General features: G+C 41.2%; 1 protein-coding gene across 2 annotated transcripts in view; it reads right to left on the minus strand.

Moving 5' to 3' along the window:
* Positions 1-12166, minus strand: part of LOC127374768 (ecto-NOX disulfide-thiol exchanger 2-like) — a 166421-nt gene that overhangs the window by 51051 nt on the left and 103204 nt on the right. For both annotated transcript variants that reach the window (XM_051420344.1, XM_051420343.1), the window contains one exon: positions 4582-4737. In XM_051420344.1, coding sequence (XP_051276304.1) covers positions 4582-4737 — 156 coding nt within the window. The remainder of the gene's footprint in view (positions 1-4581; positions 4738-12166) is intronic.

Raw genomic sequence — 12166 nt, forward strand, 5'->3', positions numbered from 1 at the left:
CCGAAATGGATGCCAAAAATATTCTGAATGGAAAGTTTACTTTTAAAAAGTTGCCAAATGGTTCCATTAAAATGAGAAAAATAATGGAACAAAAAGAAATCAAGGGACATTTAGAATAGATAAAAATGTGCGATTAATTGCGAGTTAACTATGACATTAATGCGATTAATCGCGATTAAATATTTTAATCGTTTGACAGCACTAAATTATATATATACATTGATCTAGCTCTATAAATGGTAAATGGTAAATGGACCTGTGCTTGTATAGCGCCTTTCTAGTCTTCCGACCACTCAAAGCGCTTTTACACTACGTGCCACATTCACCCTTTCACACACATTCACTCAGTGATGGCAAAGTCCATCGAACAGAAACTAACATTCATACACCGATGCACGGCATCGGGAGCAATTCGGGGTTCAGTATCTTGCTCAAGGATACTTCGACATGTGGCACCAGGAGCTGGGGATCGAACCCACAACCTTCCGATTAAGGAACGACCCGCTCTGCCTCTGAGCCACAGCCTTTAACTTTAACTATAAGATTTGGCATTTTCACATCAAATTTTTTAGAAACTGTTTAAAAAAGATAGAAATAGGACATGCTCAGAATCTATATATTTTGTCCTAAAATATATATTGCATGTATACAAATTAAACAAGAAAAAATAACTAAAGTCAAAAAATGGAGGAGAAACATAAAGACAAAGATGTAGATATGAAAAAAAGAAGAGCCGACTGAGTTTATTTGCTGTTCAGTTAAAGGTCAATGAGGAGGAAGCTGCATGTCCGAGGTGCAGTAGCTGGGGGTCCTGCTTCCTGTGATAGCCACCATATGCAGCCTGCTGCCCTCTATCCCCATCACACACACACTCACTGCTATCGCCTGCCGGACACACAACAAATACCTTAGGAAATGGAGCACTGACTCACAATCATCCTCTAATTCCACACACAGCACACTTGAGTAAAAAAAACACACAGCAACATTTCTGTCCACGGTTGCCATTTTCTCCCTATATTTTTGTTCCCACACACACACACACACACACACACACACACACACACACACACACACACACACACACCCCTCCTTTTTAAGAATGAAATTATAGAAAATGCATTTCAGCTTATATTGCGACCCCCTGCGTAGTCCCCGGTGGTGGAGTTTTATCATGCTGTTACCCCCTTAGAGGAACCCCAGAGGCTCCAATTACAGTGGAAACCCTATAAGTGAGCTCAGTTCGGTTCTGGGTGAGTGTCTTGCCATCTTATAAAAATAAGTTGCTGCGTTAAATTTCAACCTGAAATGCTGTTATTTAGATGGCCTTTTTCTCTTTTTAAAAAATGTCTGCTACTGAGGAATGTCTTCCTATTGGTTTCAAAGGAAAGTTTTGACACCCTCTTGGTCTATTGTAGAAGGCAACAGTGGCATCTTTCAAAGGGGGAGAAAGTGCTACTCTTTCATGTTGGGAGTAAATTGGCTTCCTCTGAAGACTCATCTTTCCTACCCACTCTCGTCTATGGCGCACTTCTTGCCTTAAAGGTGACATAAAGGGAAGGAAATGAATAGAAGGAGACAAATGGTATGAGAGAAAAGGTGAGCGAGAATGAAATTGTGGCAGGAAATATCCCGAAGATGTGTGAAGATACTGTTGTAGAGAAGATGGAGGAAAGGGCTGAAGTGAGAGATTTTGTTCAAGCAGTTTAATGGATGCCCCACATTATATCTTAACACACCACTGGGTGGATGCTTTTATCCAAAGTGCTTTACAAGTAGCCTGAGTGCTTAAATCTTGTGTGTGAGTGGTCCACAGGAGATGGAGTCCTTAAACTTAGCGGTGTACGTGCCATCTGTACCCACTGAGCTGCATCTGAATCCCTTCCTTTTTTTTTTTTTTTAAATCTGTTTATTTTACATCTTTTGTCATTTACACAATGAAAAGGCTCAGATGGTATAGTGAAGGCCTAAATTTAAGAATAACTATATTTTAGTAACGGGGCTTTAAAGGATTTGAGGGCATTGCTACCTTCTACTCTGTGCCAAAGACAAAAAGGAAAGAAAATGGCAAAAGTCCTCACACTGAGAAAGAATGTTACCTAATGTCATACAATGTGTGTTCATGACAGGTTCTTGTGTTTTAACGTTGAGCAGTTAACAGCCGGACTCCTCATTTAGCCTCAGGATAAGAATGAACTCTGTACAAGGTACACAGCTTTTCATCTGTGTGCTTGTCTCTGAACACTAGCACAGCTCACGCAAAGGTTTATAGGTGCAGGGGAAACATTTATTGATTAATTTATAGTGTATGCTACATTTCTCTGTCTGTATTAAACCATGACAGTGATGCTTTATACTAAGGGTGAACACTGAACTCAAAACACACTTGGTATCAAAGGCAGACGCCCACACTGGTTGTAGTGAGGAGCTCAAGTAGTCTAAGTTGAAATTGATGTGTTCTCCATCTGACATGTGTGGCTGCCTTGAAAAAGCCCCAGGACAGACTAGAAAAGTTCATCCCAGTGAGAGTGAACACTAGGATCACGTTTAATTATTTACAGAAGTAAAAGTGTGAAGGCAAAGTGTGACTATACTCGCAAGGAAATGTTTTTCAGGGTATTTTTTTGCTGTTAATTAAATGGCATGAATATATGTAGATATAGTAACTGAACATTTACTATTTAGTTTTGTGTAATTGCTCAGGTTACAATAAAACCAAACCAAAATGACAAATAAAAAATTAAAATAGGGCGTCTTTATGATGTAAATAAGTTCAAAATGAATGTTATGACATGAAAAAAAGAAAAAAGAAAAAGCACATATTAAATATGTTCTGACCTGAAATGAACTGTATAGTGGGGGTTCCCCAATAGCTCACCTGGTTGATGCCCCACGTACCAAGACTTGCTGCAGTGGCCCAGGGTTCGAATCTGACCTGTGGCCCTTTGCTGCTCGTCATTCCCTCTGTCTCTCCCCTTGTCCTGTCACTATCCATTATTGTTTAAAGAAATTAAATGTATCTTCTATATAACTACTACTACTACTACTACTACATATTTTAAAAATATTAAATCACATTGTAAGAAGTTAAGTTTCCATATAGATAATAGCCAGATGGGAATGTATGTTTTTTTGGCTAATCCAGTGGAACTTCATCACACTGATGCAAAATACTATAAATCCCACATTATCCTTAAGCAATCCTGATAATGCATTTACAACATTAGCCACAATTCCCCCATGCAACCAGTAATATTACCTCAGTATAAATAGTATAGAGAAATCATCTAACAGTGCAGATGCTCAGGCAAATGTATTGAAATAGGAAATAATACATTTGCTCTGCATCCTGGCATAAATTGCAATGGGGTATTTTATGGAGGCTATAAGAGCAACTGGACTGTTGTCACAGAGGCAATGGCACATTAAGGAGCCATCCCAGAGCCTCCACTGAGGATAAGAATGGTGTTCAGTCCCTATTCCACTTTTCTGTTGCTCATTTTTATATAATACTGGCTATTTAACCTTTTTTGACCTGCTATTACATGGTCAACACAATCTGCCAACATTCCTTCATAATACGTAAAAATATCTCCTTTTATTTCTTCAGAACACAATGGAAAGATTAACCCAGTTACCATGGATCACCTATAGTGGCCCACACAAGACAGTGCTATAGCTACAAGTAACAATGACAATTAATCTATTTACTCTACTACTATAATACTTAGAAAAGGGATTTTTACCCTTCATCCTCCATTTTCTTGCCATAAACCCCTGTTCATTTCAGATCCTAATGGACAAACACTTCATAATAAAAACACCTGTGTGTGTATCCAGGTTTGCGTGTGTTGGTATACCTACATATGTATAATGGTCAGAACCTGACAGAGACCTTTTGAACTGGAACTAGTAGCTGGAAGAGTCAGAGGTGATCAGGTAATTAAGTGGATTTGACCACAAAAGGTGGGAGGAGAGGAGATGCAGTATACGATTGAGAAAGAGAGAAAGAGAGGAAGAACTATGGATGTATACTGTACAGTAGAGCGAGCAGGTGGAGAGAGATTAGGGAAAGATACAACGATAAGGTTGAGCTGAGCGAAGAGGAGGACAGAGTCCATCACCTCTTTCGGCCTGGCATATTGAAGACAGCAGCACTGCATTACGTGTTCACAGAGGTCACTCCTCCAATTATACATTCACAGACATCACAGACACCTGCACGCACACGCACACGCACACACACACACACCCCTCCTCTAATTTCTCCCCTCCCTCTCTTCCTTCCTTCCTTCCTGATGAAACGTGAATGCGAATGAGCCATGCTCTGCTGGGTAGAGGTACTAAGAGGTGCTAAAGAATACTTCTTTGTTGTCAAACAATATCTGGCTGAATGGTGCATAGGTGTGTATATCCAGAGCCCAAGTGTGAGGACGAGGACAGAGATAAGTCATAGATAATGCACACTACTGCATCAATAAATAAAACATGCTCCAGGCTCGCTGAAGATGGGTCAGCTTGCAGTGTTTGCGCGAAGCTTATATCTGTTACAACAGAAGTGATAACTACTATGAGACTTACTGGGGTTGGGAGGAAACAGAGTGCAGCTCTTGCAGTGGATGATCTCCTTGACAACTGGTGCATCCTGGGAGAGGGGTGGGGGCGCCAATCCCAGGCCGGGCATCATGGGATTCATGGGGGCAATGCCAGTCATCAGTCCAAGACTGGGGTCAAAATCTGGAGTCAGGAGAGAAACATGGATGAGAATACGTAGCAAATAATACAGCAGCGGCTCAGAAAGCTGTGACACGCGGTGCACACACATTAAGAAGTTAGCTTCTGTTTCCTAACTACTTATCAGTCATGGCTAACCTTTGCTGTGGCATCATTTGAGCACATGCTGGTTGTTTCATGTTCCATTTTACATTGTGTACTTCCTCCGTGAACACAGAGCAACACTTCTGTCAACAGTGGTGACACACAAGCAGTTTATAAATAACTGAATATGTCAGCCACTCATGAATAAATCATCTAACGAGAAACATGCATATTTAAACTATTTTTACTTAGTCTCTTGTCTTTTTCCTCATTCTCTCTGTCTCTCCCAGTGACTTTCTTTCTTGAAATATCTCTATGTCTCTCCCAGACACACACACACACACATACACTCGTATTACACACTCTCTGGCTTGCTCTCTGTCTCCCCCTCTCCTCCTCTTTAGTCTTTCAACGATGACCTGTAACATCACAAAGGAATTTCAGGAAACACAGACGCTATAGTCACAGGTACTGATTTAGACTGCACCTGGGCACTCAAACACACACATTTGTACTCTCACGCACATTCCCAGCTTTTTTTGAAGTGGAAATACGTTGCCCTCTCCCATGAGTCTCCACTGCACCTGCAGCAGACAGCAGCAGAGAAAGGAGGCCATTGTGTGGAGCATGTATGCAATGCTGTGCGTGCCAAGTCTCCATCCCCATGAGTGACAGAAACTTGACTGAGACAAAACTGAAATGAAAGCACAACAAAACACTGATGCAATGTTCGCTCAAGAGGACTGACATGGGCTTTTTTTTTTTTCTGCAGGAGTCCACAGAGACAGAGAAATCTAGCTCGATAAGCTATTATGCAGCAGAGCAGTGGGAGGGACGGAAAAAGTTATCAGTGACACGATGCTGCTAAACTAAACACCATAAAGATGAAGAGCTTCGATACTGTGGTGGTTCGTCTGGCTTTCTCTGTCTCCTGTTGATGACCCCAGCATCAGTCTTTAGCCAGGTGACAGAGGGAGAGGAGGCAGGTGATAATGAAAACACTGCTGGGTTGCCAGAGCGATGAATGACTTGTTCTGGTGAGGTGGAGGAGAAGAAGATGGATAACACTGAGAGGAGAGAGATAAGGGATGCAGGAGTGAAGCAGCAAAAGAGAAACAGAGCCATAAAATCTAATCCAATTATTACAACAGCACACCAGGATACTGTTTTCCATTAAAACTATATCTCTGTATCTGTCTAGGGTGGTCACAGATGTCACTAATTGTATTCTTATCTGTATTTGTTGAGACAAAAAGAGACAGAAAAACAATATCTGGGTGCTGAATAACAGCACTGTTATGCAATGTATCCTTTATATTTCACAATATCCCTGTTTTGTTATTGTCTGTGTTCTGAGTTTGATTTTGTTGGGCCTCTTGTATTTTACACTTGTGTTTAATCAGCACAAGAACGCACCATCAGTAAGTGTTGGACGCTTTCAAAACCCTTAGACAACAACAGAAACTACATAATAAAAAGATATTCACTGTACTGCACTTTAATCGATAATTTATAGCTCAAGCGAGTTGATTTTTATACCAAAGTATAATGAATAGAAGCAAAAGGCTGCCTTGAAGTTTAGAAAATTCAACAATCTACAACTCTGCTGCATGGTTGGAAAATGTTCAGCATTGATGAATAAGAATAGCATGGATGAACCCAAATCCCATTTTTCTAAGTTGGCTCTGAGTCACCGGGTTTTTACAGGGGAGGCTGAGGTTCATGTCACCATGACGCCCTGTCAATTTAATTGCACCTTACCAAGCATTTGGAAAAGTACTATTATTCATGTCCTCTGCTCAATTACACTACAGTCTGGAGCACCTGTACAGCCACCCAACAATAAGCTCCTATAACGTCTTACATGTCAAGTCTCAGGTCCTTTTCTTTTATATATTTTTGTGGGATTTTTTTACCCTTTACTAGACAGGACAGTTTGAGAGATGGACAGGAAAGGGGAAGAGAGAGAGAGAGAGAGAGAGAGAGAGGGGATGACACACAGCAAAAGCCCACAAGTCTGATTCAAACCCAAGGACTCAGCCTTGGTACAGGGAGCGTTAGCTCTACCACGTCAGCTACCACGGCTCGGATCTGCTTACATTCACAGAGATAGAAAGTGTGTTCTGGTCATAGTTCAGCCTCATCTCCGTCTGCCAAAATGGCATACACACTTGACAGCAATAGAGGAAGAAGTGCAAGCATCTGCTTCATTAGTAGTTTACAAGGTTACAAGGTGGATTTATTTATCATTTTATAACACAGAGTTGTATAACGAGATAGAGTTGTAGTTCCCTTTACACTCACAAAAACAAATTACATACAGTAGATAGCTGCATAATAAGTCATAAAAATAAAACAATTTCACATGGCCAAGTGCTGAGAATGAATATAGGAGTCTCAACCTGAGGGAAGAAGCTGCTCTGAAGTATGGTGGATACTTGGCTGAATATATAATTGCTTTTAACTGTGCTTTCATATGATAAATTCTTGCATAGTCTGCAACTGTTTGGACCGTTGGTTGTACATGTCCTCATAAATGACTGCAAAGCATCCGTGTGGTTACGAAGCAAGTGTATCGTGTGTATATATGGCCAGATGGCAGCAGGGTGAAGAGGCTGTGGCTTGGGTGGGTAGTGTTTTTTAGTATCCTTGGGGTCTGTGCAAGCACCTTACCTCACTATATATATATCAGTGATGCTGGCTGAGTACCAGTGATATTCTGAGTGGTTTTAATTACTTGCTGCAGAGTCCTCCTGTCCTGGGTCGTGTATATCCCATGCCAGTTTGTGATGTTTCCAATCAGGATGCTTCCTGCTTCTAGTTAACAAGAAGTTTCCTTAAGAAATATAGTAGTTTCTGTGCTTTCTTAATCAGTGTGGAGTTGTGAGATGACCATGAGAGGTTCTCTGTGATGTTGAATGCCAGGAACCTAAAACTGCTCACCTGCTCCACCTAAGCTCCATTAATGTAAACAGGGAAGAGTTTGTCTTTACCTCCTTTTTCCTAAAATCAACAATCAGCTCTTTGGTTTTGCTGGCGTTGAGCAGTAGGTTGTTTTCTGTACACCACTCTGCAAAATTGTTGATTTCCTCCCGAATTAAAGCCTAATCATTCTTTGCATTTCAGCTAATGATGGTGGTGTCATCTGCAAACTGCATAACAAAGATGTCTCCATGTCGGGCGATGCAGTCATGGTGTACGTGAGGGGCTAAGCACAAACCCCTGAGTGGTTTCAGCCAAGACACAGAACTGTCTGGGGTTTCTTAGTGAGAAAGTCCAATATCCCTGGAGTGCTGAGTTTGCCCGTCAGTTTCGCTGGGAAGATTGTCTTGAATTCTGAGCTGAAATCGAGAAACAGCATTCTGATGTAGGTGTTGTTTTTCTCAAGGTGTGTAGAGGGCAGTGGAAATGGCATTTTCTGTGGATCTGTTCTGAATGGAAAATGGTGAGGGTACAGACGGGTAGGGATGTTATTCATTATGTGCTGCAGAGCTGGTTTATCAAAGCACTTCATCAGAATGGGGGTGAGTGCCACGGGGCAGAGGGAGGTTGTTTAGACCAGATACTGCAGATTTTTAGGTACAGGCAAGATGGTGGCTTTCTCGAAGCAGGTGGAAACACTCTCCTGTGACAGTTATATGTTAAAAATGTCAGCAATGACATCAACTAGCTGATTGGCACGTTCTTAGTACGTGGCCGGGGATGTTATGCCCCACAGCAGCTTTAGAGGGGGAGTCGACTTTACAGCTGACTCTTTATTGAGGAGATCAAAGTGAGGATAAAATGTGTTTAGCTCATATGGCAGCGTGGCGTCACACATGATAGGGGCTCTCCTGCTTTTGTAGATTGTGATGTTTTGGATCACCTGCCACATATCTTTGGTGTTGTTGGTGTTGAGGTCTCTCTCCAGTCTCTGCTGGTGTCCCCGCTTTCGTCCTTGATGCCAGCTTTCAGTCTTGCTCTGGCCGTGCTGTACACTTCCTTGTCACCTGACCAAAGGGCCGCTTTTTTGGCTCTGGATGAAGCCCCTTACCTCTCCATTCATCCAGGCTTTCTATTTGGGGAATGATTTTATTGTCTTTGTGCCACATCATCAACACATTTGATCTCACAGATGATGTATATTCATCAAGATTGATGTGGTTCTCCTGGGTGGCAGCCTCTCTGAACATGTGCCAGTCTGTGCACTCCAAACAGTCCGGTAGAGCTGCTGTTTTTATTGGTGGCTTTACCCTTTTTTATCAGCTGGGTGTAAAACAGGCAGGAGGAGCAGGGAAATATGGTCTGATAGACAAAAATGGGGACGGGGGAGGGCTTTGTAGCTGCCAGGAATATACGTGTAAACATGGTCCAGCCAACTTCACTAACATTCAGCACCAGAGTGAGCAGAAACAAGGGTGAAGAAAGGTCAAGCACCACATTACTCTGCCTTTAGAGATGCTCTGTGTCACTCTTCCCATCTTTTCCATTACCCTTCCCTATTTTAATTAATATAAGGTTAGGTTATTTTGAGACATGACTGGTGTTCTTTATGTTTATAGCAGTGCTGTTCATTGTAGTTTGGTAGGGCTAAAAGTTAGCAGACAGAGACACAACAATGGGGGGAAAAAAGTTAAAGAAAAGCCTCAGTTCAGTCAAAACGTGAAGGTAGCTTCCATCACAGAAATGTGTTCAGGTCAAGTGGGAGAAGAGTGGGTAAGAAAATGGACATGCTATTGTTACTCTGTACACGCATGACTTTTGACCATCACTGACAGTTCATACTGGTGGGGGATATGGCTTACACCCTGAATGGATATGAACGTCGTCTGAAAATGTGAGACATGAGCAGCATTTATAAACTGAGGAGATATAAGATATTTATTTACCTGTACGCCGTGTCCATCTATATATGTAATTATATTTATACAAACTAATATCATTCATTTATTTTTCCTGCCAGTTAGAATGGGATTCTGTTTGTGTCGACTTGCCTGTTTTTCTGTTTTTGTACTCTCTGTACAAAGGATTAAATAAGGCTCTATATGACCCAGGAAAACATTGAGATCAGACAAAAAGTTGTCTCCAGGGTTACATCCCAGCTTCACCTGCTTCTAGCGCTCTGAACTCAGGTCAGCACAATACCTTCAACAGACATGATCTGACTGCTCAGGGCTGAGTTACTCTGTGTATTTGTGCTTCTCCCTACGCCTGCACATTTCTGTTTGTTAGTTTGTTTATCTGTTTTGCTCCATTTTCTTTGCCATGGTAATCCTATCAGACTCGAAGCCGATATTCCTTTACATGTACAAAAATACAGCAAGAAATTCTGCTTGTTTGTTCTGTCAACTTAAACGTTGATTGAGGGAAAAATAAGTTTGTATTTAGAGTAAGATCTAATCGGATAAGGAGCATGACCGACTTCCCTCAACGAAGCCCATGTCGGTTTGTGTTAAATATTTATTTTAGCACATCATTTAAAAATCTCACATATTTTGTTTAACCCCTTAATCCAATAACAAAAAAGCAAAAGTTCACTAATGTGTCAACATGATGATTATAAACAAGACTGAAATAAGACTCGGTGCATGTATTATCAGTAAAACTGAACCCAAATTGAATTTAAAGCCGAAGATTGGATTTCTGGGCATACTTCGGTTGGTTGGTGTTCTTTTTCTTGTTTCTGAAATAAATGAATGTGAAATTCCATCAGAATCAAACAAGGAGGGCTTCTTTCGTTTGCACCAACAGTCAGCAATCACACTGTCAAATCACACACTCGAAAATGTGGAGTACAAAGAAATACGGAGTACAAAGAAATACACATTTCTCCACTCACAGTAGTCTAAGTTGAATTTAACAGCCTTGAGACATTACATTTGGGACTCTCATTTTTGCACAAATAGAAAATGTCTCACTCCTCTGAGAAACGTCCTCTTAGACTGTGTGATTTTAGGCTGCCTCAGGACAATTGTAAAAGTTTGGACCAAAAACCCCCAAATGTGACTGCTGCTGGGAATACTCAAAGCATTCTTATAATGTGACAAAAAAAAAGAGAAAACAACCAAAAAAGCTTTTTCAATAAGTGATCACTATTTAATGATGTAAGTATGGCCACTTTTTCATCATCACCACAATGATTAAGTCCGTTTTAAAGCATTCACCTAAAACAACAGTCCTACTTGTCTACATCCATCCATCTACACACAAACACACCGACAGTGTGTGTTTAGAAGTCCTGTAAGAGCATGTGTATGTGCAGAGAGCAGCAGCTGCAGCAGCAGTAGAGACGTGTGTGATGAGATGTTACTTACTGTCTCTTCTTCCAGGGGGATTTTCAGTTGCTCTGGTTCTTTCATCGCTATGGCAACAATGGAGCTTCAGTCCAGAAGCCATGTTTTATGTTTCAACGGTGCAAGGACCCAGTGTTTGAGTGGTTTCGGTGCAAAAGGGGTCTGTAGTGAGAAACTCCTCCGAGACCCAGAGATCATGAAAGTGCCCTTAAACGAAAACATCAAGAGAAACCTTCTTGTTCTCCGACCACCCACACAAGACCGCTAGTCTCTGTGTCTGTTTATCTCTGATCTCTTTTTCTCTCGCTCACTGTTTGACTTTTTTTTTTTTATACATTTCTCTGTGTGTGCCTTCATTACTGTACATACCACTGCTCTAAAGCATTTACAAATACAGTACACCCTCAGCTCTGGCCGCTGTATTTGTAATGTAAAATCTCTCCTGGAGGTTTGTTAAATGTAAATGCATTTCATATTCTTTATTGTGGATTTCAGCACAATAAAGAATATAAATTTGACTACAACAAGCTCCTGGCTATCACTGTTGTACTCCCTTTTCTGCCTTGACACAACCTCTCCTCCCCCTTCCTTCCTCTTCAAACTGTGATTTCCACAGTAAATGTTCCCTCTCAGCAGAGTCAGCCATGGGTGGCGGTCGGGGGGACACGGACAGCCGCTGTGAGGCATGCTGGGTAATATGGGTAATATTTTCTGATGAACAGACAGGCCTGAGCCTCCTGGAACTTGGCCTTTTACTCACCCTGCCAACTGTCCCCCCGTCTGCATCTCCATTCCCCTCCTTATCTCCAGCAGATATCTCTTGAAAATCCATCAATTTATATTAACTATGAATAATTATTCATAACATTTTCTGTATTGTGACAGATATGACACATTTATTCTGCATAGATTGTACCTCTTAAACTCTGTGAAACTTTTACGAACCACATCTTCCATCATTAATTTTTACACTATTCATTTCTCCTTTATAGAGGACATTAAGATCAGTCAGTTAAATCAATCTCTCGCTGATCGTGTAGTAGGTTACATCACGTATGAGAATGTGTGTGTTTGTG

The sequence above is a fragment of the Dicentrarchus labrax genome, unplaced genomic scaffold, assembly GCF_905237075.1.
Source record: "Dicentrarchus labrax unplaced genomic scaffold, dlabrax2021, whole genome shotgun sequence".
Classification (NCBI taxonomy): Eukaryota; Metazoa; Chordata; class Actinopteri; family Moronidae; genus Dicentrarchus; species Dicentrarchus labrax.